The 27760-nt window shown below is 38.0% G+C and overlaps 3 protein-coding genes across 4 annotated transcripts in view; 2 read left to right on the top strand and 1 right to left on the bottom strand.

The window, feature by feature from the left end:
- Positions 1-4552: 4552 nt before the first annotated feature.
- ptgr1.1 (prostaglandin reductase 1, tandem duplicate 1) lies at positions 4553-9193 on the bottom strand. Its single transcript, XM_053499906.1, has 9 exons — positions 9128-9193; positions 8794-8908; positions 8665-8710; positions 8332-8391; positions 8027-8194; positions 6360-6633; positions 6130-6235; positions 4890-5008; positions 4553-4737 (listed from the first exon to the last, which is right to left on the bottom strand). Exons 2-9 carry the CDS (start codon positions 8897-8899, stop codon positions 4627-4629), a joined length of 990 nt encoding a protein of 329 aa, XP_053355881.1. The 5' UTR covers positions 8900-8908; positions 9128-9193; the 3' UTR covers positions 4553-4626.
- Positions 9194-9330: 137 nt separating this feature from the next.
- On the top strand, positions 9331-15515 carry haus3 (HAUS augmin-like complex, subunit 3). 2 transcript variants are annotated; one of them, XM_053499769.1, is made up of 5 exons: positions 9331-9577; positions 11050-12047; positions 12552-13006; positions 13193-13475; positions 14998-15515. In XM_053499769.1, exons 2-5 carry the CDS (start codon positions 11091-11093, stop codon positions 15211-15213), a joined length of 1911 nt encoding a protein of 636 aa, XP_053355744.1. In that variant the 5' UTR covers positions 9331-9577; positions 11050-11090; the 3' UTR covers positions 15214-15515. The 2 variants fall into 2 exon arrangements, with proteins under 2 accessions (XP_053355744.1, XP_053355754.1); XM_053499779.1 differs by having other exon boundaries at positions 9333-9577; positions 13193-13427.
- Positions 15516-15652: 137 nt separating this feature from the next.
- Positions 15653-27760, top strand: part of poln (polymerase (DNA directed) nu) — a 61922-nt gene continuing 49814 nt past the window's right edge. Inside the window, exons 1-7 of the mRNA XM_053495093.1 lie at positions 15653-16036; positions 16536-16628; positions 16787-17655; positions 18920-19047; positions 21265-21834; positions 23080-23249; positions 23345-23457. Coding sequence (XP_053351068.1) covers positions 15750-16036; positions 16536-16628; positions 16787-17655; positions 18920-19047; positions 21265-21834; positions 23080-23249; positions 23345-23457 — 2230 coding nt within the window. The 5' untranslated portion in view covers positions 15653-15749. The remainder of the gene's footprint in view (positions 16037-16535; positions 16629-16786; positions 17656-18919; positions 19048-21264; positions 21835-23079; positions 23250-23344; positions 23458-27760) is intronic.

Genomic DNA, 27760 nt, shown 5'->3' with positions numbered 1-27760 from the left:
TAACTGGGTTACTTACTATACAAACACTGCAACACCCTACTTTATATCCGAACACTCCACCCATCAAGAGCGGATTTTTACACCAATAGTGGAGTAAGGCATAAAAACATAAGGTATGCAGTATGTAAACAGTGGCTTAGTGAAGAAAAGCAGCTCATGCTCGTGCAAAGCTGGCTTAACTTACATCATTTATTTATTGAAAAAGATCGGATCAGGGTTTGGCTACATGGCTGCAAAACACAAACCAGTGCATGATTAAATGGCATTGTACTTCTGCAAGGGAGCTGTGACTTCAGCTCGTTTATCTGTTTGACAGATATGTCTTTTCCACAGTGGTGAAAATATTTAAAGCATTAATCACAGGTATTCAGCAGATTATGAGTAAAGAGTTCATCTGTCCTGAATTGATCTTGGGCTGCAACCTCTAAAATATAAAACTTTCAATTTCATTGGACTTGAAAAATTGGGAAAGAGTAAAAGCTTGGGCTAACTAGGAGGAGCTACCTACTGTAGGTCTGCTAGATCATACCAAGACTAAAATTAGTTTTTCCCTTGGCCAGATCGTGTGTCCTCCAAACAGATGGAGTGACCACAGAACAGTCTGGTTCCTGCTATGAACAAACAATTAAAAAAGGTTTTGGAGATGTAATAATTTATTATTCCCGATACATCATATTCTAATTGTATCTACTGTAAAGAGTCAAGTTAATGTAATTCATGAAATTTAAAGCATTGTAGTTGTAAAACATTGTTTTCCTTTATGTTTTACAATATGACAAAAGGTGACAGAATGAAATTATGGGTGGTGTTTGTCATTTCTTCAGAAACACATAGTGTCATGCCATTAGATAAAAAAAAAATTCAAGCATTAAAAATTTTCTAGCAAACTACTTGTTAGGTTTAAATGAAGGAGTGTGTGTCCGAGCTAAGTTTTAAACTAAGAGAATACGATTTTTAGCTTGTTGTGTCCGCTGCACCTTGATACACTTCCTGTACCGGTCCAGGCCCGATCGACTGGGAGAGAAAAACAAACACACACACGCAGGCATATGTCTGAAGATCTCTGTTTATTCCCAGCAAAGAGAGCACATTTAAACAGTGCTATTTCAGTCATAGAGGGACCCGAGACAGACAGGAGAGAGAAAATACATTTACATTCTCCTGATTAAACAAGAGGGTTCTAGCAGACAAGAGCCATTTGGATGTATCCTCGTCTGGTTACAGGATATAGAAGGTGTTACCACATAGGGCATAAGGAAGCACAATGAGGGGTCTGTTCTCGGAGCACAGGAATCTTCTCATTGGATTACAATGTCTAAAACATTATAAAACCTTAAACTACTATTACAACATATTCAGCATGCTAAAGGCCATGACACCACCAACATGTACATGTTGGCATTTGGGCTGTGGTTATTTTTATGCATGATGATTTATATATACTGTCTGTCTGTCTGACTGTTTTCTCCAACAGTACAAACACACAACAACCATTTCATACACACACATTTGAGAGAGTTCATAAATAATGGAACAAACTAACATAATTATAAGACTTGACTTTAATATTCATTCTTCCTTCTTCCATTCCGCTAATCCTGTATAGGGTCGCAGGGGCCTGGAGCCTATGAGCATCAGGCATGATTCCTCGGGCAGGGTACGCCTTTGAAAGGGTGCCAATCCATTGCAGACACACACACACACACACACACACACACACACAATGGACAATTTGGGAATGCAAGTTAATCTAATCTGCATGTGTTTGGACTGTGGGAGGAAATCCACTGTACACAAGTAGAACATGCACACAGAAATAGGGCAGGAATCAAACCCTTACCCTAGAGCTGATAACTTCGCCACTGTGCAGTCAATGACTGCCTGAAGTCTGGACTCCATGGAAATGACCAAATGCTGAGTCTGCTTTGCTGCAGCTGCCTATACTACAGAAGGAACAGCTACCGAATGTAAATGTAACACTCAGCGTGTGTTGGAAATTCCCTTATCTTACATGCCTCTTTAGAAAGTGTATTTATCAGAGAGAGTGACTGTAAGGAAAGGCAGATAACAGATAATAGCTCTGATCATATATCATTAATAAACAATGACACTGCAGTGTAGCTCTGTAATCCAGTATAAAAAAAAAATCTTTTTTATACAACAATCCTAGAGATACATATAACATGTGACCTCTAGCCTAGATGTTCATTATTACAGAAATGTCATAAAATCTGAGGATCCACCATCTGTTGATGAGTGGAAAGATGGCTTTGTCATGTCGAGGCAGTGAATGGCTAGAGCGGACACGGTAGGAGAAGTTAAATTAGCCTGAATAAATGTTATTGTTCACCACCAAGCTAGCAGATAGCAATCTTTAATATCATTCCTTTTGTTCGGGCATGCGGCCTCCAGTGCGCTGAGAGATAACACGTCAGAACTGTGCCATTATAAAACCCCAGTAGATTTACGCGAACCAGACTCATTTCCGTGCTCCAGAGTCCTTCTTTACATTTGCCAAGGGAAGTAGTGCAGTGAAACTCTTAAGACAATGTCGAATATTGTTCTAAGAACAAACAGGGAATAAACGTGTCATAAATAATATGAAAGCGTTACTTCTTCTGACTGACATTTTCCAATTTGAAACAATTTGCAGTTGTGTCATATCTTCGTTATTAAGACAGCCAACTTTAAAAAGGGAAAGAAGGCTTAAATATAATAACAGTATGTTAACTAATCAAGTAGGCTAAGCTATGTATGTTAAACCTATAATGACCTCAAAATGGTCATACAACCTCAAATCATACAACCTCAAATGTCTTGTAACCAGGTTAATCTTTCACATTTCAAATCAGGGGTGCTAATGCATGATGGGAAATTTCCCTTAGTTTCCGCCAATAAAGAATAGTAATGCTATGCATTAAGGATGGGAATTTTAAGTAATTTAAAATGTGCACATACTAATTTGGCCTTTGGGATTAAATAGATGTAATTTTGTTGCATACACCATTGCGTGTGCGTGTCACTTACCTGGACGATTAAATGCCAGAGGATGCACTTAGGGAAAAGGCATGCCAGTGAAGACAGATATGTATTTTAGCCATTGTCTTTGTCACAAAACAGAATTAAAAAAGGGTAAATAATGAAAAATCAACAACAGGAACGAAAGTGAAGCTCTGGGTGAATGTTACATTGACACATAACACACACGGCCTCTTTCAGCAGGATATTGCACCCTGTAATGCAATCATCTAGGGATGGTTTAAGGAACATAGTTTGTGTGTGACATAGAACTCAAGGGGTTGACTTGGCCTCCACATTCCCCAAATCTTAATCTGATCAAGCGTTTGCAGGATGTACATGAGTAATACGTCTGACCCATGGAGCCTTCACCCTGCATCCTACAGAAGAGGTGCATAGGTGGAGGTGTAGACTTTTAATACCACATGTAAGTCTTGGCATTCTTTGCAAATGATAAATTTATCTGAATATTTTATATACATAACAAAAGTAAATATTTTATACAGATAAATGTTCAATTTATTTAATTCATTCAGTAAGTAACCAGATGGTACCTCATACCAGGCATGGGGTGGGAATACTTTCTCAGTTCGGGGTTAACTCAAGGTTATGTGGAGAAAAGGACCTCCTGCAGTTGGATGGGAGACAGGAATAATTGCATAACATATTCAACTTTCATTATAACCTTCAGTAAAACAGCATTATTTTTTAAATGGAAACATTCAAGTCAATATTACGTCATAGCACCATCTAGTGGTCATCAACCATGTTTTATTAATAACTCCCCTACCATTAAAGCAGACATTCACATTTAGGCATTTGGCAGACGCTCTTATCCAGAGCGACTTAAAAAAAGTGCTTAAAAGTTTACATCATTGGATACATACTTACACTGGGTTAACTAGGTTAATAACTAAGTGCCATTAGTCCAACACAACTGGGAAGAGGTTGTGTTTTTTTGTTTTTTTTCCCCCCCAGACAGGCATCAATATTTAAGTAATATTAATTGTGCTATGGTATGTGCACTCCAAGATATGTAAAGGTTCGGTTGTAGGGATTCAGCAGATTTTGGGTTGAGTTAACACGTCCTGAAATTAACCACTTTCAAACTTTGAAATTTGTTTTATTCATCAGGACCAAAATATATATTTTTTTTATTTATACTTTTTTTGCCTCAGGTTTATTTGTATAGAAACAGAATAGAGGTACTGTAAAAGGTACTGTATGTTCATGTGGTATGTAAAAAAGGGTATCTAGTGCAGCAGGCTAAAATAATAAAATAAATTCTCATTTACTTGGACTGCAAGAGTTCAATTTTGAAATATATCCAAATGAGATGTTAAAAACATTCAGTTATACAAGTTTGTGCTGTAATAAACAAAACATTTTGAGTAAAGCTTGATTTAAAACGACAAAAATATTTGAATGTTTCTTTAAATCCGCGGTCCTTTCCGATAAACAGCAGTCCCAGTCACTGCTATATACCAGTATAATGTATGTACATAAACAAAAACCTCTCCAAAAACAAACTTTTTAAAAAGAAAATTTATTACACGTGTATCATGGGACAGCATTAAGGTTGAATATAATCAGCAGGAGAGAAAGCCTTCAGATTTTAACAATGGCTTTCCCAATGTTTTCTCCCTGCAGCATTCCCATGAAAGCAGCAGGCATGTTCTCAAAACCAACAGTCACATGCTCTCTACACTTGAGCTTTCCCTGGAAAAAAGAGGGAGTAAACAAAAGATGAATAATCCCATTATACCGTAGCTGAATACCAAGACGTTATGTTAGCTAACCAGAATGCCTTAAAAAGACAAAGATTTTTTTAGGAGATTTAAAAAAAAAAAAAAAAAAAAACTACTACTTGCCTCCTTCAGCCAAGTCAACAGCCTTTTCAGAGACTCCTCATTCTTATGCTTCCAAGACCACACCATGAAGCCCTGCATCCGCAACTCCTTAAAGATCATATCCAGGTGTGGATAAGGGCCTGTCGGAGAGAGGGAGACAAACACACACACACACACACACACACACACACACCTTTTATAAATTAATAAAATGCATAAAAATGGATTTGTTAGGAAATACCTTGGAAATATGTTAAAGTACAAAAATACTAACAATTTATAATATAGAAAAGTGCAAAAAAAAACATTGTTCATTTAAATAAAATGAAATTATTATTTCTTTTGGACTTTATGAACCAAACACTCTTGACAGAGTAAACTCATTTCAGTTTATTTGTATAGCCCTTAACAACGGACATCACAAAGCAGCTTTACATGGATAAAAATTCCAGATAAAATAAACATATACTGTATATTTGGAAAGGGAGGAAAAAACCCCTAAGAGGTCAAAAGAAACCCTTGAGAGGACCGAAAAGGAAATCATACTCATAAGTATATAGGGGGAAAATGAATCAATCCTTTCTGTAACTGCGCGATATTGCAAGTGTAAATGTTTAACAGGAAATGTGTTTTAGCTGATATGTCAAAGTTTGTTAAAGTTACCAACTGACAAAAAGGCACCAGCTACTTTTTACTAATCTCAGAAGACATATCCTTTGGTTATTGCAATGATGTTACTCTGTTTCAGGATATATTTTTTTTAAAACAAAACCAAAATAAAAATAAAAATTTAAATAAGGAGATTGCTGAAACTACTTAAATTAAGTTCAAATGCAAAATGCTTAACTGTTCAAATGCATTATTAAAACCTGGAAGGATAGTGGGGTACCAGCTTCTTTTGTTGGTCAAACCAAATCATTAAAAAATAATAATACTATTAAAAAAAAATGCGACTCTGGACTGTAGTTAATGTTATATTGCACGAGCTTAGTCAAATGATGCCACATTAAATGTGTGCAATCATCAAAGCAAGCGATTGTCCAACAAAATATCACAGTGCGTGACTTTTGTTTTGGCAGGCTGGGCAGGTTAGATATTGTGCCTTGCGAACGCCCAAATACAATATCGTAATCGTAAGCTTTAAAAAATGTTTTTTTTTTTTACAATTTTTACAATTTCTAACTGTATAAATTTACATACACCAGAAGTAAAATACTTAAAAAGCTACATCAGACTGAGATTTGGTGAGTAACAGCGAGACCTGTTTGGGGTTCTTTATCATTGTAATGAGAAATTCCTCCACATACAGCGATCCTCCCATACTGCTTCATCTGCGAGAGCGCAACAGTGAAGAAACGTCCCCCAACCTTTTAAAATACAATTAACACAAATCAAATCAAATGAAACTACTGGATCATCAGTTCATTACTGTATTAGACACCCAAGATAATGTTCAGATTATTGGTAGATGAACTTAAACCATTTTCTTACATTCTCAAAGTAGCACTCGTATCCCTCAGGTGAGGCCTGTTTGAGAGCTTCTTCCAGAGATGGCACAGTTTTGTAGTTGAAGGCATGGTCAAAACCCAGCTCTTTCAAATACGCCACTTTAGCCTCGCTCCCAGCTGAACCCACCACCTTACAGCCTTTCAGTTTAGCGATCTGACCGACGATGCTCCCTACAGCACCAGCCGCTGCATTCACCAGGACCGTCTCCCCCGGCTTGATGTCCAACACCTCTTCTACACCATATAGAGCAGTCAGCCTGTGGCAAGAAGAAACAACACCATGATGGTAACAAGTCAACAAGTATTTGGACAATCTTGTTGCATCTGTACACCACTGCAAGGGATTTTAAAAGAAACAATCAAGATGTGATTGAAGTGCAGACTCTTAGCCTTTATAGCAGCAAAACATTTCCTGCTTCTTTTTTTATTTTCATTTTAAATGAGCTGTTAAACTGGTAAATGTTTTCTAGCCTACTAGCTAAAAACGACCTCCTGCCTGCACTGCAGCTTTTCCTCAGAAGCATGCATGTGGGTTCGGTTACGTTCCTAACCTGCATTTCTTAATGCCAGGTTGTGTTTACTGATAACCACAATAACCCACAACAGCAGAGGGCAGAACAAGTTAAAACAAGAGGGAAAGCACATATTAAAAAATATACATTATTAGTTTTTAAGAAGGAAAAATATGTGCATTTATATGTCCAGGAAATTGCCAGTTTGTCCAAATTTTATACATTTATAATTTAAATTCATAGTGCCTTTTCTACCAAAAACATAAAACTTTTCAGGAATGTCCCAAGCCTGAAGCATATCATCAAATGCACCTGCTGAGTACAGTATATTCAACCTTGATGCTGTTGCTTTATTAGTGTTCAAACCCCAACACTGTTTTGCATGTCAAACAATTTTCTGAGGCGTAAAATCCTCATTAATCCGCTGCACAGTTAAAATGATGAGAGACACGGCACTGAAACCGTTAGTCCAAATGTTGGTGGTGAAGCTAAAGGCCACATCTTGATAGTTTCAGTTAAAATTCGTTGGGGTGGTGGACAGAGGCAAAAAATAAATAAATGAATAAAATTTCACTGTTTAAATAATTATTGATCTAACTAGTTACACTAAATGGATTGCTGTAAACGGTTTAAATCTATTCAAGCCATGCTAAATGCAGAAAACCCAGCAAACCAGAAAAGCAGCATTAACGAGCACAACAAAACACCAACAAAGCCCAATTTTAAAAAAAACAAAAAAAAAAAACACATGAGTGAATCTGGCCCTGAAACAATTCATCTGGCATTACGATGACTCATACCTAGATTTTAACTGGCTGTTTCTCACGATTGTTTTACAGCAAGCGAAAAGTTTCTGGTTTTATTTTTTATTTTTAAAGAGAAGCCAGCATTATAAAGGATCTGCTGCTTCGAAAATGAGAAGAAACACACAGAAAACACACAGCACAAATCAGTCTTAACTGGAAGAGTGTATCTCAAATGGGATTTAGGTCATCACAGGCACAGCTGATGGTATTAAACAGATGCAAACATTTCAAGGCATACAAGTATCTTTTAAACTCTATGATTCCTCCTTTAACTTCTCATTTAGCACTACTTAACCTTGTAGATGATTATCAAAGATCATATGACTCTGTACCCTGGCATGCCGATGCCTCCAAGAGCGAGAGAAAGTGGAACATCCTGAGGCCAGTCTCTCAGGACCAGGGTGAAACCAGCTCCATCAGATACAGTGTGCGTTCTCCATCCACAATCGGCAACCACGTGACTGCCCTCAGGAAACGCTGAATTTTTACTCTGAATTACTCTGGGGAAATTAAATGATAAAAGTACAGGAAATGACTGAATTTACAGAACAGCAAGGTAACTTGAGAACTTAAGAAGCAACAAAGGCAGAAACTCATTCATTAATGTGCAATTAAGAACAGAGTTTGTTTTTCTTACTTGGCCACTTGAGTTCCGATCATCACATCTCCTGGCTTCATTCGTATGCCGCTATAAGGCCTAAAAATAAAGATCAATCAATACAACAGCTTTCTTAAGTTGAAACTATGTTGTTAAACAGGGGAAAAGCATCACAAAGTAGTTCTCAAAGTAGTAGGATCTGGCTGCAAAGCAAAAACCAGTATTAACTTAAAAAAATCCAGAGTAAAAATTCAAAACTTTGAAAGACGATATTTGCATGCAGGTGTATTTATCTCAGACGTAACCAAGTTACACTTGGTACAATTACACTGACCTCAGATCAGTCGTGAGAAATGACAAGTGGATGCTTACCGCATGTAGGGATCCACACTTAAGAACACGGCTTCCACTAGTACTTCTGCAACAATTATTCACAGTGAGCAAAAAAAAAAGATATGCATTGAGTAGACAAAAAGTGAAACTCAGCTTTCAATCACCAACCTCCATCTTTTGGCTCAGGAAGTTGCTCTAGCTTCAGCTCAAAGTCACCGTCTTTAGGGAAACCCTCAAAGTGCTTCTTCAGGATCCATGTCTTGGCTTGGACCATGGTTCTTTGCTAGAGTAAATAATGGTATAAACTAGATATTAACTACTGCACCCCCAGCTAAGCAAAGGGCTTTGCTGAAGAATCATCAAGAATGAGTGTCGACTCGAAATCTGAGAATCGATGGGAGTCGACTCTGAAACGTCTAGAATCGAACCACAAGCAAACAATACAAAGTTATTTTTATGCATTTATTCTTTGCACTACATATATGTCTACTAGCAGGTGTACCTGTTGTGACTGTGTACTGTGACTCCTCTCCGCTGTGATCAGTGTTGTGGTCTTGGAGGCGGGCAGTTCGCTTTATCCTGTGCTTCTCATAAGCTACCGTTACGTCACCTCGATTCTGATTGGCTAATAAAAGGTGCCAATCATATCTGACTCACCAACATAAAATAATATTCACAGTAACTCATTATTTTAAGACTCATCAAAGAGGTATCAACTGCTTTATGTATATTTATCTTGGAAATAAATATTTATTTTATTTTCGATGTTAATTAACGAGAAGAGTCCGCCCATAAGAAATGACGTAGATGCGCGCGCCTTTCAGTACTTTTGAATAGGCTTCGCGCGACGCCAAGAACTCGTCCCTGAGAGGTTAGCCACACAGCTAACTGCTCGCGAGACAAACAGACTAATAACGAAAACCTACCAGAGTGACAGTTTTTTTTTTAACAGGTAAGCGCTTTAAGATATAGATATCTTTCTTAACTTGTGTTTAATAGCTTACTGCTGTTGTTTATTTTCTTAACCATTCGTGTTAACTAGTTAGCTAGTTCGAGTTAACAGTTTCGTGTGTTGTAATGTTGGCTGATTAGCAAGCTAACGGCATCTCTTTTCAGTTGCTGTCTCTTTATGCGTTCAGCGTCCATTATACTCTGTTAACTGAGACAATACGTGTTCAATTTCCAGTTAACTTCTAAATAAGTTAATTTAACCAGGGAAGTCATTAGTTATTACTGCTATACCACAAGGTGCCGTTAAACTGTTGATTAAAGATGTATACTTGTAACTCCTGAATTAGTGGGTTACTAAGTGTACATTAGTACACTATATGGACAAAAGTACTTGGCCAAATCTGCAATGACATTGTATTCAAATACATATATTTCAGTAGAGAGTTGGTCCTCCCTTTGCAGCTATAACAGCTTCTACTCCTCTTGGAAGGCTGTCCACAAGATTTTTAAGTGTTTCTATGTAAATTCATGCCCATTCATTCTGCAGAGCATTTAGTAGGGCAGGCACTCATTTTGGACTGGCTTGCAATCTCCGTTCCAGTTCATCCCAAAGGTGCTTGCTGGGGTCAGGGCTCTCTGCGGGCTTTCCCAAAAAGGTTTGAGCATAGCATTTTTCAAGAAGTCCAAAACTTTGAGATGATGCATGTAGTTGTGGAGTTAAGTAACAACAGCAAAAGTCAGTGGTTATTTTAAGACACAAAGGTCAGCTATTCTGGAAGAGTTCTTGCAAGAACAGTATTGTCAGATGCATTTACCCATAAACCCATAAAGCACCATGATCATCAGCACTATGTAAGTGTCCGCAGGATTTTTACCACAGGACGAATTTCAAGACCAAAAGAGTAGACAAGGCACACTTACCCTTATGTTGTGTGAATTCTGGTAGGCTTGTGAAGCCTGGATAAAACTGATCACTAGTGCAATATGTTTCTATTGATGTCTGTAGACTTATTAGGTACATGTATATTTTTATATAGACAAAACATACTTGCTACTCTATAGTCTACAGGTACCAATGATGTTTACACAAGCATTTGTTTAGACCACTGATCTTCACATCTCTCTGACTGTTTCCTTTAACTCATGTTGGTGTGGCTGATATTGAGCTGGACATCCATGTGTGTGAGCACTTGAATGATTAATATTTAAAACATTTAAACATTATCTGAAAAGATTAGATTTAAACGTAAGATGCACACAATTCTTTCTAGTCATATTGTCATACCATTTTGATTTTGTAATGTAGCAGTAAAAAAAAAGAATCATGCAGCTGTAACACTTGTATAGCATTTTATTGTCCCCAGATGACTGTTTTTTTTAAATCCTTTATTTAGTGCATCTTTCTATATCTGTTGTGTTTAGGATTTTTTTTAGGTTCAATAAATCTTACTTTCATCTCATAATTTACCGCAGGGGTAAAGTGTAAGCGTGTTTTTGGGGCTTCACTTTCAATCATGCTCAACGGGGAGCGGTTCATTGAGGCTCTGTCACGGTTTGGTTATCCTAATGCATCTGCACTCAAAAGTTCGGAATTTGATTGGTTGTTTGAAGCTGCACCAGACAACCTCCATCTTTTGCGTGTCTTCTGCCACCGTTTGAACCGCAACAATGCGCTCATGCCAGAAGAAGTGCAGGCATTTCGCCTGCTCCGTGAGTCTGGGAAGCCTATCTTGGATGAAGCAACACTCGGTGATCTGTTAAAAACCTGTGCACCGACTGATGTGAGCGGGTCGCTGTCCTCACTTTGTGGAGAGGAGGATGTTTCAATGGAAGATTTAGAGGCTGAACTCCAGGCCCTACGGAAAGAGAAGCAGCTGAAGTTACGCAGACTCAAAAAGCTGCAGGTCTTGGCCTCTAGCCGGGGTGCCGATTCATCTGCTGCTCTTGGACTACTCCAGGAAGGTAGCGGTGCAATGAAAGATGCTAGCTCTGCTCTCGCTGTTGAAAATGCAGCAACAAATGCTGCCTTAGAAGGTCTTATAAAGGAATCCCAGAAGCTTGCTGGTTTCTTCCAAACTAATGGCTCATCAGTGGAACAAAAGAATGAAACAACATCTTCTGGTCCTCTATCAGTGCTGATGTCCCAGGTTACTCTGGAACCCTATCTCCACCAGGAGGAGCAAAACACTAAAGCCTTGGCCGCTTATACTAGGCGTCAGTTTTTCCAGGGCATCTCTGACATGGTAGACACCTCAACATCCAAACGCTTCCAGCTGACAGAGCTGAGCTGCTGCAGTGTGAGTGAGGAAGAGGATGATGAGAAGCTTGTGGAGAGCAGGAGAAAGGAGATGGCCCGGCTGCAGTGGGCTCACATTGTCGCGCAGCACCAGTTGCTGAAAGAGCAAGCAGAGGAGCGTGGAGCCCAAGCACTGAAGAACTGGCTCACCGATCAGCTCAGCAGCCAAACACAGGTACTTGCGCAAGGTCAAACATTTACATTTCAATGTTTAAAATGTCTCTACATGGATTACTTTTAGAACCGTCTAAGACCTTGCCAAACATCATATCAAATATCTAATTACACAATTAAAATAATGTGACCCAAAGGTGATACTGTAAAAGATAATACTTTACCAAGGTCATAAATAAATTTGCTAGAATACTGACTATGAAATGTCTTTTATACCTAATGTGTGAAATGTGATTTAGCTTGGGCAATTAAAAAAAATACTACATGACAACTTGAAAGGGGCTAAATGGACTTGTTTTTGCTTAAGTATTGTAATTTTAATGGGATTTAACAGGCCCTAACTTAAACACAACTGATATCCAGGATAATTTTAATTGCAAGTTAACGCTATGTAAACAATTATTATATTATTGTTCATCTTGCCTATTCCTGTATTGTGATCCTTAAAATAAAAATTTCAAATGTACATATCTTATCATTTATATTATTTCTTTCCCCTTTCTAGCCAGTGGGCTCTCTGCAGGGTTCCTGGCGTGAACCAGCTCTGCACTCCGAGCTTCTCTCTGTTCAGTCTGACCTTGATGCTCTGATGCGAGAGCCTGTCCGCTCTGCTCTGCGTGACAATGCTCGCCTGCTGAATGTGCCTGTGGTGCGGGGTGACTTGGCACTTCAGATCGCCAGGCAGAACTATTACACAGCCAGGCAGACCGAAGTCAGGGATCAGCTCCTTCGACAGAAAGCATCATTCGAAGTTCTGCGTCTGGCACAGGACACTGAGCTCCGGAGGGGGAGAAGGACTGTGACCCAGCTGGACGAGATCATTAGTAGGCTAGAGGGGACATCTCGGAGTGCTGCCCAGAGAGGGAACATACTGACCCAGCCTGAACTGACCCAGACACACTGTCTGGGGAGTAATGCAAAACTGCAAGTCATCAGCTCTAAAGATGTAGCTTTCAGCGGGTGAGGATGAAGACAAAATATTGAAACTACTATTCTTTTGATGAAACGTATTCCATTTGCACAGGAAATCTAATGTTAACCTTATTTAATTCTCAACTTCTCTTTCCTTAACTATGTATCATTTCTATGATTTACATATTCACTATGCATAAGTTTGGCTTAGTTTTCTCTCTATCTCCATCTCAGGCTGCTGCAGATGTTGGAGCTGGGCAAGCTATCTGATTGTAAGGATCCCCTCCTGACATATGGGAGGTTGGAAGCTGAAGCAGCTAGCTTGCAGAACGAGCTAATGTCTGTTCAAGATGCACTGGAAAGGGCAGCTCAGGAGCAGGGCTACAGTGGTGTGCGTTTAGAGCGTGACCGTGATACTCTAGAGCGCTCGGCATTTTCGGATATTGTGCAGCCGCTCCTGAGGCCACAGGTATGTGCTATAGCCACGCCTGCTCAGGAGCTCTGCCCTAATGCACAGGTATGTTTTCCCCTCACATTTTTTTTATTCATCAACCTCACCGACGTCCTTCGTTCTGAGAGCTCATAGTGTGAGAGAATTTTGATTATTACCTGTTCGCATGTCTGGTGGTGGTTTTGCATGGCTTTTTGCATGGGATGCCTTCACAATCTGGGCTATACTTTTTAGGATTTATAGGACTTTTTAACCTCTTCCACAAAAGTGTTTTGGGATGAATTGAGTTTTTTTTTTTTTTTTTTTTTTTTGGCTGTACTAGTAGCTATTTTACCATTGGTGACATTGACGAAAATGACCCTTGTATAGGATAATTACTTCAATGATCAATATGTTTTGACTGCCCATAATTGTTCTTACCCTAATTGATGCCGTGAGTCACTTCTTACACAAGCATGTCAGAAGATGTATCTTTTTGGTTGTGGCAAAGATGTTCCTTTGTTTCAGAAGGGTCAAACTGGCCTGCATCAAGCAAAGAAAACTTAAGAGATTGCTTAAACTGCTGCAGTTGTGTTTTGAAATGTGCAAAAAATACAGTTTTGAACTGTGAACTTCACAGAAGTGATATTTTAAACGCTTAGTGTAGTTGCATTATAAACCAGAGACGGTGGGTTCAGAACTCTCAGGATTGAGACTCGACAGATATGTGTTAGTAAGATTTAATTTTTTTTTTTTTTTAAGTTTAATTTTGCTAAGGATTAGAAAGATTGAACTTTAGATCAATGGAAACAGACACAAAACACAACTATAAACCCCAAAAGGTTCAAACAGAACGATGCATCATCAATCAAGAAAGGTACTAGGCCATAATAAATGCCAAGATCCATAAATGCCAAGATCCATAAATGCCAAATGAGCAAGCTAGAGAACAGAAGATCTTTTATAGGCTTCAACCATACTTACTAAGATGTACTGCCCTCTAGGGGTCCCAGGTAACAGCTCTGCACTTTCTGGAAGGCAAGAAACAAACACTGCACACCAACAACAGCAGCAGCCCCCTGCAGTGTCATGGGAAGCACACAGTGTTGTTACAATCATGCATAGTGCCCACTGTACAACCCCCTGGTGGCAGTGTTGTGATCTGTGGTTGCTTCAGTTGGTCATAGGCATAACAGGGTGATGACACGGGCATATTCCAGGACGACAATGGCAAGTTTCATGTCAGTTGAGGAGCAATTTTTACACAAGTGTACGCCATAATGCCATCATAAATACAAGATCTCAGGAAAAAAAAAAAAAAGTAATTTAACCCTGGGCAGAAATAAATGCTATGTTGCATAAGATTTTAAAATATGTGCCATGGTAAATGTATGCTGTGAAATGGGGTCCAATAAAATGTATTTGCAGTTTGTGTATAAAAATTTTTTTAACTGCTTAGTAATGCCATAACCAATGTGCAGGAACAAACCTAAACAGGGGAGGGGTGTAATGGTCACTTTCATGATTCCGAATGTTTTCTTTGAATTGCATGTAAAAACATATTTCAGAAAAATGATTTATAATCTTTTTTTTGTTTTTTACTTGATAGGAGATGTCTGTTGTTCTCATTGAGCTGGAAGAGAAGCAAAGGAATTTGTACAAGCATTTGCAGGACATTGTAGGAGACTTGAGAACCAAAAGGGCTCGACTAGAGCAGAGTGGCATTCTCAGACGAGAGAGAGAGCTGTACGTCTACTTTCACCTGGATCCCACTCTGCTCAGCAAGGTTGTGCGTGAGATGGAGGCCAGGGCTGGTGTCAAGTAGACTGGGGAGCAGGTTGTACCTCAGACACTACAGGAAAGAAGCTTTTAAGCTTAAATCAGGAGAGATGTGATTCAGTTTTGTCTTGGAGCGCACAAATTGTCAACTTCATCATCTTGTGCATTTTCTGGATTCTGATTCTGATTTTCTGGACTGTCTTTGACATCGCTGACTGCAATGTCAAACATTTTGCTACCCAAAATGTTAATGACTGTAGAGCGTAACTTTGTGTTTGTTTGCATATGCAATATTGTAAAATTAGACATGTAAAAGACTTCTAATAAAATGTATTTGTGCATAATTTTTCCAATTGTGTGCGCTTGATATAAATACTACTTCCAGTTATCTGGTACTCTTCATTACAATGCTCAATTACATCTATTTGCTCTTATGAGCTTAAATACACATTGGATAAAGTATTTTAAATGAAATAGAATGTCTGTGAAAATGTGATTGCCCTCACTTAAACTATGTACTCTGAAGACCTAGTCTAACTGAAGAGTACTCTTGTCCCTGTGTGTGTTTTAGGACAGTAAGTGATGAAGGACAGAAGAGTAGGTGAGCTGGTGTACTACCCCTGTAGTACACTGACTGCAGGTCCTCTGTCTGCAGCTGCCCAGAGGGTCATGGCGGCACTGAGAGCTCAGTATGCAGCCAGAATAGACAGGAAACCACACAGTGAGTCAGGTTTAGAGAGAAATTATTCTGTGTGGTTATTCTCCATAATCTGTATTAGAGACTGCAATAATATCATGGCCTGTATCCTACTGTTTGGAACCTGTAACAAGGGTCTTATGTTTGTATATAGACAGATGAATAATTCCTGGTAATTCGTGATGCTTAAATAAATTCCTTGATCAATAAATATCTACATTTTACTAAGATAACTATTTTCATTTAAATTCATCATTTACGTTAATTAAATAATTGATGTTTTTGTCATTATTGAACATTCCTTGCTGCTCTAAACAAAATACAATAAGGATTTGACCTTCATATAATAGGTTTGTAAATGGCCATAAAGTCTCAAGGATTGTATTTTTTAGTTAAAACATTGTGTTGTAATGAAATGAGTGTTGTATAAAAGGAATATTGCATTTTATTATTTGTTCAGTGGAAGACTCATTTGGCAGAGCCTCCAGTCTGTCCCAAAATCAGTGCATCTTTAACACAGCTTCAGAACCGCGCGCACACAATAAAACGTGAGTTATAGAATGAGCTAATTTAAAGAAGTGTCAGTTGTAATATTTCAAGACCATGCAGTCATAATTTTCATAATAAAGTTGAAAAACTGCCCTAGCCCTGCTGTTGTGTTCCTGACATAGGCTTAATGTGAGCTTCAGCGATCATAGGGAATTCATGGTAAATCTTCCTCAATCTAACCTTGTAGAGAAACATGGCTACAAGACCAAGCCACAGTAAGTGTGTAGTTTCCCAGAATTTTTTTTTGTCCCTGAATCTTTCACTTTTACATGTCAAATCGTGGCAATGCTGTTAAAGATTTTTTTTATATATAAATATAAATATATATCTGCAAGCAGAAATGACGATTCATTATCTGTCTTGCTCTATCCAGACTTCACAAGGAGAGAGAAAGACAATTATTCAGACACTCCCCAGAGATGGAGCTGCCTAGTCAGCATGACCTCCAGCTGTTACATGATAGAGATAACAGATTTAATCAATGGGGAGCAGATACCCAAGGTGATTGGAGGCCAAGGGATTATGGAGATGATGGCAGTATGTCAGAGTTCAATCGTGGTAATAATATCCGAGGTCCCAGCAGAACCCTTCCACAACCAGATCCACAGGGAGAACAGCTTTTCACCATGGATGGTTTTATTAACAGGGGAAACCCACAGGCTGTTGTAGGATTACCGGAGGAATGTAGTGATATCTTCAGTAAGAAGGAAGAAATCCAGTTTTTGGCTTCTAGCAAAGATGAAGCAATAACTCACACCTCTCCTGTAAAGAGATTGAGGTTTGGTCATCTCCAATTCCCCATTGTCATTTATTCAAAACAGTTTGAAGGAAATAATTCGGGGCAGAAGAGGAAAGGTGGGGAAACAAATGATACCCCTGAAAAGATGCAGGTTTGGAGCTTTGAAGAGAAACCGGAGATAACTGAAGAAAGAGAAAATGATCAAAATTCAGAAGGAGAAATAACAAAGGAGTTTGAAATTGAAGAGGGCTCAAGATCTCTAGAAGACCAGAGTTACTTGAAAGACATGCCATTATTCCATAAGGAAAATCAGAAAATTTGTATTTTCTCAGCTGATTGTCATGATTTAGCTGCAAATAGAACTCTAACTAATAAAAGCCACCTGCCAGTTCATCACACTTCAGTTTCAGTCATAACCAGTAACTTTATTCAGCACACAGAGGACAAAGAACAAGCATCAGAGGCAAAGTCAGCCAAAGTGGAACATGTCTCTCACAGAGCTGGTAAGTGAAATAATTGTTAATGACCACTAGGAGGAGCTCAAATATTTTGTCTGAGGTCCTCATGCTCTCTGTTAAGTAATCGCACTACTGTTAAACTCTCCCAGCAATGTACCCTCTCAGCTATTACTAAAGATCAGTCCATAATCCTAATAATGATCTTTATTTGCAAACCACATTTTGATTTACATAAAATTCAGCTCAGAGCATGTCATGAGAAAATTAAAGATGCAGTACTGAGACTCACAGAAACAGTAATGCTGTTATAAATCTACTACATTACTACATTACAATACTACATGTCAGTATTCCTTACAACTAGTTTTTCTCTCTTTTGATCCAAGTTAGTCAGGAGATACAGGCTGTCACAAAAGCACTGCCGACCATCTCCAAACGAATGCTTCTCAATTGTTTCTGTACAGTTTGTACTGGCTTGTATAGATTTAAGCCTCTGGCCCTCAACCTGGGGCCAAGTTTAATTCATCATCAGTTTCCTTTGCGGCTCAGCTCTGTTTCTAATTTGGTCTAGTCTGTATACTGTTCAATGATCATTTCCAAGAGTGTACTACAAAGTAGTGTTGATTCGGAGAGGCCAAGCCCTTTATTTCAGAAAGCACCTTGTCTATTGCATGACTGTGACTGAAAATGTAAATATAAGTTCTGTTGACTTAACTGTGGGTTTCACAACTGTAGTAAGGGCCAGTATGTATTGGTCTACAGAGTAGTGCTGATTTAGAGAGCTCAAGCTCATTACTCCTAAATTCTATTTTCAGCAGCACTTGTACATGACAATACTGACATATTTTAAGACATACTTTTCTCATAGAATAGGCATGCATTCTAATAAAACAAGGATTTCTGTACTTTTTTTAATACAGTGACACGGTATATTTTCACTTTATTAATTTATATAACATTTATTAATAATGGTGTCTCACCATCCACTGACCCCGCTCTGTGACTTTACGTGGCCTACAGTATCTGTTCATGGCATATATATATATATATATATATATATATATATATATATATATATATATTAACTGCCCATCCAGCTTTTCAGTTTAAAACATTTTGTTTGCTTGGCGTACTATTACAGGGGGAAATACTAATTTTTGCAATGGTTTTCCTGTAATTTACTAGGTCATGCTGTGATTTTAACAAGTGAGAATGAGATTACAGTATATATTTTTCTTTTTTTTTCTTTTATTTTCCATTGCAGTTGTGTTACAGTAAGTGTGTATCTGTGCATCTTGTATCTTTGCAGAGGTGTATATGCATCAGTTTGGTATGAAAAATGACCAGATGAAAACCCAGGAGTCTAGCATAAAGCCTAAGCACAGTGAAGCTCCTAAAGTCACAGAAACACATTATGACCAGCCTGCCTTCTCACAGGTATATAAACAGAATTTGTTTTATTTATTTATTAAACAGGCTGACGCTTATGACATCATCAAACATTGCAGACATTTATGTAAAGTATGTAAAGTAAATGTACACATTAAATAATTTTACTTAAGTGAAGGTCAGCTGAGTCTTGGACATGTTGGTGACTAAACAGTTACAGAACGTTTTAAACATTCACAAATACAAATCCTTTAAATTGCATTGCTATGAATTTCTCCTTTGGGAATTACCTTAAAACTCATTTATACAGTGTGCACCTTTTTAAACATAAGCAGCTGACTCATTTGTGTATCCTGACCTTTATAAACTGCTTTGTAACACCTCTAAAATTTGCTGACAGAAACATCAGGGTGTCTGAGTATGTGCGCCTGCATGCATATGTGGGGTTTTAATAATATGAGGAGCTTTAGAGTTAGTCACACATGCTGTCCAGGGAGTCATGGTACATCCAGGAGCAGTTCAAATTATTGACCTCTGCATTCTTTTCATGCAGAGCTGAACACACTGCAGTCCGCAGCACTGCAGAGCATAGTGGGCGTGAATACATGGTGCTGATTAGATGGAGACAAATTCGTATCTAATGTTGCTTCAGGGTATAGTTTCCTTTTTTTTTTTTTTAACTTACCCTAAGTTTAATGTCTTGCACTGGAAGGAATAAATGTTGCAATTGAATTTTTTCAGCATAAAATATTTGAACACATCCAGTTCTCCATTCATAGTGATATTAGCCCTCCATATGAATCCATAAAAAAAGCAAATACAACCTGTAATCAAAGTCATGCTCACTTTTCATCACCTACAGCTGTCTGTATAGAAAAACTTGGCAGGACTTTCTATGCTTTGTATTTAGGAGGGATTACCACAAGGTGAAACTGAACCTGAAATAATTGCAAAGCACTTAAATTATTTGAAGCAGTGGGATTCTTACTTAAAGTACTACAATCTAATTGAGTATGTGCACCAACAACAAGTGAAGTAAAAGTTCTGTATTACATTTTTTTTTTATTAAGGTTATGGCATGGGCATTTATGGCTGCCCATGGAACTGGCTCACTGGAGTTTACTGATGATGTGACTGCTAAAACAAAGAGTAGGGTTTTTGAGGTGTGAAGTGTATAGAGCTATAATTTCTGCCCATGTTTAGTCAAATGCTGCAAAACTGGTGGAAAAGTACAAATCGTCAATGAGCCATAACGTACCACAACAGCAACCCAAATAAAGGTAATGTTTTTGAACAAACTTGGTCAATCACTTTACCTTAATCTGATTCAACATGCTTTTCGCTTCCTGAAGACAAACCTGATGGCAGAAAATCCCAAAAACAAGCAGCAAGTAAAGGCAGCTGCAGTATATAATTTGAGGAAACTCAGCATTTGGTGAATTCCATACTTCAGGCATTCATTGACTTGATCGTTTGTGGAATTTGTTTTGACCCTGTGAAAATGGAAAAACTGTATATTAAACAGCTGTAAATTCCTAAACGGTTGGTGCAATATTTAATAAAAGCTGACTTTACACTTCAATATAGCTGACTTTACACTTCCATTGTAGTGGTGTACAAAAATGTAAAAATTTCACTTTCAACTTGCTTGTGGATCTGATTGTAGAAATATGAGTCACTGTGTCATGTCTTTTGTTTATGTAAATTTTTTTATTTACTTTATTGACTAAATTTATATTTAAATAAATTATATTTTTTTATTTATTTTAAACAATATTTATCCTTAAGTGCAGTTTTTGGTGTAATCAGTCTGAAATTGTCTGAAAATATTTATTTTTATTAGAAAGGTTGGTGTTGAAAATTTTGTAAAAAAAGATTTGAATCACTAAAGAAAATATGTAAATTGTTACTTCACACATTTAATTGATCTTATTTAAATTCGACTAGCTGTATTTAGTTTAAAAAATTAAAATCTAAAATTACTGCAAGTTCCTACCCAGCCATTTTAATTTAACCATGTTTACCATGTGCAACTGTGTTACTGCATTTTAAAAGCATATTGACTTGTAATGTCATCTTTAAACTTTAAAAGGGACATTGCAAGTCAATATGCTTTTAAAATGCAGTATAGATTTTTACAGTTAAATCCCACTTATTACTGATCTTTTTTTGAACTCACTTTTTAATTTTTTTTTTTTTTACAGTTGTAACTCAGTTCAGTTTAATTAGGTTCTCACTTACTTATTTCTTGCCATTCGTTCCTAGGTAGGTCAGAGTTCAGGAGTAGAGTGTATAACTCCTCCAGCTAAGCAGTATGGAAAGTGGCAGCCTCCTCAGACTTCACATGGGACTCCTCACATCACACTGCAGCAGGAGCCATGCTCTAATCAAACCCCCAGCATCAGTGGAGACACTGAACTACAACATGTTCACCAGGCACAGCAGAACAAAGGTACAATGCCATTTATGTGCCCATTGGAAAGCACTCAGAATCAGGAAGCTGTGCCAGTACAGACAGCGACTCTTTTGGAACAATGTAAGAAACCTACAGAATCCAAAGTGGAAATCTACTCTGACATCCTTAAAGCCGCCTGGCAGAGGTGCTCTGCTTTAGAGGGGGATGAGAAGATACACCTGAAGAGGGACAGGGATGTGGACAAGGCCTCAGACACTACCAAGCAAGCTCTAGCCCTAACCTCTCACCCCCTGGTGTGTGATGCCAGCTGTCTTTCACAGGAAGAGAGGATCTGTTTGTTGGAGGAGGCTGCAAGAGCAAGGGCACTGGTGGTTACAATGGTTTATCAAGATGGAACCACACAATTGGACCCTGAGCAGGTGGGCTTTTTTTTGCTGCATACAGCTTTTTATCATCAGCTCTTTAAACATTTTCTCTTTTCTCCTTTTTTAAACTGATATTTTTAAGTATTTGTCTAATAACTCTTAGGGCTAAGTGCTCTGGATGTTCAGTGTCATTGATCATTTTATTGATTTTACATGTCAAGACATAAAACATCTTGTCTTGCTACTCACTGAACAACTGTTTCTCTGCATGCGCACTATGGCTTTCAGAACAGTCTCTGTTAAAATACATGATTTTATAAAAGGGGAAAAAGGTTTCTCAATGTACTTTTGACAAAAATCAATTTGTATAAAAAGGGCTGTAAGGATCAATACATGTGTCTCAATTATAGCATACCTTTATTATTATCTTTTTAATGCGCATCATTTAATTATAACAAAATGTAAGGCCAGTTTTAGCAAAAGTTGCTTACTGGCCTTTATGGATGGGAATCAGCAGGGGCCATCCGATACAGTATCACAATACCTGCTGTAGGTACTGATTCAATTTATAGTGTGATTCTATAAGGGTCATGATTTTATAAATATCATGGTTCTATATTATTATTAATATATTAGGGTTTCTGCCGAGATGGGTCGTTATTTGTTACATGACTGGGACGGACATGGAAAAAGTCAGTGGGAGCAGGTGAAAAGGGGATCATAGTAACAATAAGTCAGTCTTGGTGCTTGGTGCAGCTGCCAAAGCACATTAGAAAGGGGAACAAAAACGGGAACAGGATTGGGATGGGATTTATCATTATTATTACTACTATTGTTCATAATAATAATAATAATAATAATAATAATAATAATAATTTTGTCATGGGATAGGGATTTTTTTGTGGAAGCGGGAGACCGGCCAGGAGTGAAAATCCACTCCTGTGTCACCCACTATTGTCTTTGTATTATATCTGCTTGGGTTCCACAGTAATTTTTTTGCTTTTTTATTGGTTTGTGATTGCAGGGCAGACTGCTAATGTTACTTTTAGCAAATGAAATTTACAGTGTAAATTTTATGGACAAAAGGTTGAAGGTATAAATTACAGGCATTTTGTTACATGCAGAGATGATTGTTACATGCAGAGATGAATTCCTCCTTTAGTGTGACGGTTGTTCAAATGTTAAAATGCCTGTGGATCCAGATTTTTAGGCCAACTGGGTAAGATATGATCGATTTAAAAATATTTGTATTGTCTAATCCTGGTTTCCTGGTGGTGTGTATTGACCTTTATCATACAGAAGTGTCCCCCTGCTGTGTGTGGAGTTTTGGTTATGATGAAAAAGAGTCTAGATACACTTGTTCCGGAGGATACTGGTGCTGCTGAGGAGAGGCTGCTGTTTTTGAGACTGGAACAAAGACCTATTTGGGCTCAACAAGTCCCACAGCACACACAGGACCTATTCACCAGGTAGGACTCCAACAGTTTTACTGGAAGACGTAGCATATGGAGTTTTTTTGTACATTTACTCTTTCTTTAAAAGATGTGGTTTGTGTTTGTTGTAGAGAGATACTGGTGAAGATGGTGTGTGGAACCCAATCTTTAATCTGCTATAAATCTAAAGACCTCCTCCGAACAGCACTCAGACATTTTAGCAAGCATCTGAGCTGGAAACAAGGCAAGATACCATCATCTGTTACACACATACACCATGACTCTTGTACAGCTGATACTCCTTAGCCCAGGTACTTAGTATAGATTGTGAAAATACTATCTTGTGTATTCGTAAGTCCTTGTAGATATGTATGTTTATATATATATATATATATATATATACACACTCACCTAAAGGATTATTAGGAACACCATACTGATACGGTGTTTGACCCCCTTTCGCCTTCAGAACTGCCTTAATTCTACGTGGCAATGATTCAACAAGGTGCTGAAAGCATTCTTTAAAAATGTTGGCCCATATTGATAGGATAGCATCTTGCAGTTGATAGAGATTTGTGGGATAAACATCCAGGGCACGAAGCTCCCGTTCCACCACATCCCAAAGATGCTCTATTGGGTTGAGATCTGGTGACTGTGGGGCCCATTTTAGTACAGTAAACTTATTGTCATGTTCAAGAAACCAATTCGAAATGATTCAAGCTTTGTGACATGGTGCATAGAGTCCATCAGAAGATGGGTACATGGTAGTCATAAAGGGACGGACATGGTCAGAAACAATGCTCAGGTAGCCCGTGGCATTTAAACGATGCCCAATTGGCACTAAGGGGACTAAAGTGTGCCAAGAAAACATCCCCCACACCATTACACCACCACCACCAGCCTGCACAGTGGTAACAAGGCATGATGGATCCATGTTCTCATTCTGTTTATGCCAAATTTTGACTCTACCACTTGAATGTCTCAACAGAAATCGAGACTCATCTGACCAGGCAACATTTTTCCAGTCTTCAACTGTCCAATTTTGGTGAGCTCATGCAAATTGTAGCCTCTTTTTCCTATTTGTAGTGAAGATGAGTGGTACCCGGTGGGGACTACTGCTGTTGTAGCCCATCCGCCTCAAGGTTGTGCGTGTTGTGGCTTCACAAATGCTTCGCTGCATACCTCGGTTGTAACAAGTGGTTATTTCAGTCAAAGTTGCTCTTCTATCAGCTTGAATCAGTCGGCCCATTCTCCTCTGACCTCTCCCTTTTTACACCGTTCTTTGTAAACCCTAGAAGTGGTTGTGCGTGAAAATCCCAGTAACTGAGCAGATTGTGAAATACTCAGACCGGCCCGTCTGGCACCAACAACCATGCCACGCTCAAAATTGCCTAAATTACCTTTCTTTTTCATTCTGACATTCAGTTTGGAGTTCAGGAGATTGTCGTGACCAGGACCACACCCCTAAATGCATTGAAACAACTACCATGTGATTGGTTGATTAGATAATTGCATTAATGAAAAATTGAACAGGTGATCCTAACAATCCTTTAGGTGAGTGTGTATATACAGATATATATATAATATATATATATGAGTAATTCCATCTCAAATCAACCAATGAAAGAGAAATTTTCCACCATCACTTCTCAGATTTTGCTGATTTTTTCACCAATTGTTGGTATTGCCATGAAAATAAAAACCCCCAATTTTTTTTGTCCCAACTCCCACTCGTTAAAAAATGGCAGCCATCTTAATTTTTGGCCTCAAAGTGCTTCAAGACGTGCCATGCCCCTTTTTGAAATCCTCTTTTCCTTGATAACTCACTTGCTATATGTCATATGGAGATGAAACTGGGTATATTTATGTAATTTTTTATGTAGATTCAGATTCCGCAATATTTGTAGAATACTTAATGCATACTCAAAAAAAAACTGCTCCTTTCAAAGTGAAAGTTACCTCTAATTCTTGTGTAATGCATATCTAGTCAAAGACTAATAATGACGTTATTCATGATTTAAATTTGGTAGAAGAACTTTCAGTGGATTCATGAGAACCTTAATAAACTTGTGAACAACAATAGCATTGTGTTCCCTTTCATTACTGACAACACAAAAACTTTTGCAACTTAGTAAACCATCGTTTTTACTACCATCCCTATAGTAAACCACGAAGGGATGCAGAATCACCTGGGATGTATCCCAATGAAAACTTTAAACAGCATCCTGACAAATGAAAAATAGCATTCGGCAAAATTCATAAGGATAACAGCCTCCTTTCCAATGGGAAGTTTCTCTTTCAGTTCTTTCAAATAAGCAGCTTGGGCCTTGGCTGTATAGTGATGAGCTGTGCAGAAGTCACATTTTTCACAAAGTCTTATAATGAAATCCACTGCTTGAACTGAACAGTGTCATCTGGGTCCAAATCAGCATTTTCAAATATACCATCAAGATTAGGGCTGGGCCATATTATACCTTTCACGGTAATACTGGTACAATGTTAGGCAATTATAAGAAAATGAAATATCGCGATAGAATATGGGTAAAACACGCATGTGCAGTGCCTTTGTTTCCAAATGCTTATGGAAAAAGCATGGCGGCGGCGGAGAATAAGAAGGGCGAAAGCGGATCGTTGAATGAAACAGATAAACCAGAATTGGTTTATAAAAATGGTGCAACTTCAGTGGTGTGGAATTTGCATTTGCACTGTAAAAATTTTATATAGCTTTAATGCACATACAAACAGCTGCTTTGTCTTGTGTCAATCCTATTGTCAGTTATATCATTATCGCAAAGTTTTAAATATATATCGTGATAAATATTTTTGGCCATATTGCCCTGCCCTAATCAAGATAATCAGATAGTTTTGATTTAGGGGGGCACTGCTCACACCTGTGCAACATATAGTCACGAGAATCCAAAGAACAGACAAGCTTTGCCTTCAAGTCTTTGTAATTAGATTGTGATTAAGATAACAAACTACATTGGAAAGCTTCAGTTAATAAATTAACATAAATGAAACACACTCACCTGCTTTTGTTTTTCTGCACTTAATTAGTAACAAGAAAAAGATGATGCAATCACCAAGTTCCCTGAGTGCGAGGTCACTTATGGAGTTGGTTGGAGATAATTCAACTTTCTGATCAGTATGAACCTGAATGGTTCAGTTACAGGATACTGTTTGACATTAATATATGTATCTTACATGTACCACCAAAAAATGACACATTTACTGGTAGATAAGGCCTATTGTGTAGATCCATGGTACATTCTCTGTATATAAAATGTGTATCAAATCGTAAAACATTTGCAAAACCTGGACAATTAATTTTTGATGATTTCTATAAAACAGGGCATAACACACCCCTGTTTTTTATTTATTTTCAAGATGAGGTGATGTGAAGTAACCCCTATTTTTTTGAGTAACATATATACATGCAGACCTTGGGTTCTGGGGGGTCAAAAAGGGGTACCCCAAAAAAATGTTTTTTTTAGAAATATCTCCATAACCACAGCAGATAGCCAAATTCTGATTGCAGAACCTGAATCCACATAAGAAATTACATAAATATACCCAGTTTCATCTCCATATGACATATAGCAAGTGAGTTATCAAGGAAAAGAGGATTTCAAAAAGGGGCGTGGCACGTCTCGACGCTTGTCGAGGCCAAAAATCAAGACGGCTGCCATTTTTTAACGAGTGGGAGTTGGGACCAAAAAAATGGGGGTTTTTATTTTCATGGCAATACCAACAATTGGTGAAAAAAATCAGCAAAATCTGTGATCATGTGGTGGAACCCACTGGTTGATTTGAGATGGAATCACCCGTATATATACACACACATCTGCAGTTTGGTCAGAATATATATATATATATATATATATATATATATATATATATATATATATATATATATATATATATATATATATATATATTTAGCTTTGGGGGGAAAAGTTCACCAGAAAGCATCCTGTGGTGTAACCTTGTAAAAAAAAATGCAAACTTGCATGATGTGAATAAGAGCAAGGCCCTTAACCCTCAACTGCTCAAATGTATAACGATATAAAAATGTAAGACGTTCTGAATAAGGTCATCTGCCAAAATGTCTAAATGTATATCATTCACAAGGTCATGGGCACCCAAGGAGCAAAGACTTGTCTATTTGCTCTGGTCACTGTAATGCAAATACATGGAGAATGTTGATGCCGCTATGATGGATTGATGTCAGAACCCAGTGCCTACAATTGGCATGTGAGCATCCAAACTAAAACATATGAACCATGACATATAAATGTTTTTTCCTTTTTTGTTGTCATTACTAATTTCTCCTGTGTCGTCAATATGTTTTACTCAACTTATTTTTGGGACCTTCATTGAATTTGTCAACTCTTAAAACGTAGGAAGTTCCTATTCCTGTTCCTGTGACAAAAAGGTGTGCTTCAAGGATCGGTTCCTCATCCCCTCCCCTTTATCATATTTATTGTCTTTTTTGGTCAAAAAATTCAGCAGCTTAGTCTTAGCTTACAGTGTTGTTCAGATGAAAC

Source organism: Clarias gariepinus, chromosome 1 (assembly GCF_024256425.1).
Source record: "Clarias gariepinus isolate MV-2021 ecotype Netherlands chromosome 1, CGAR_prim_01v2, whole genome shotgun sequence".
Classification (NCBI taxonomy): Eukaryota; Metazoa; Chordata; class Actinopteri; order Siluriformes; family Clariidae; genus Clarias; species Clarias gariepinus.
Note: the sequence above shows the minus strand (reverse complement) of the source record. Positions and strands in the feature narration are given on the sequence as shown.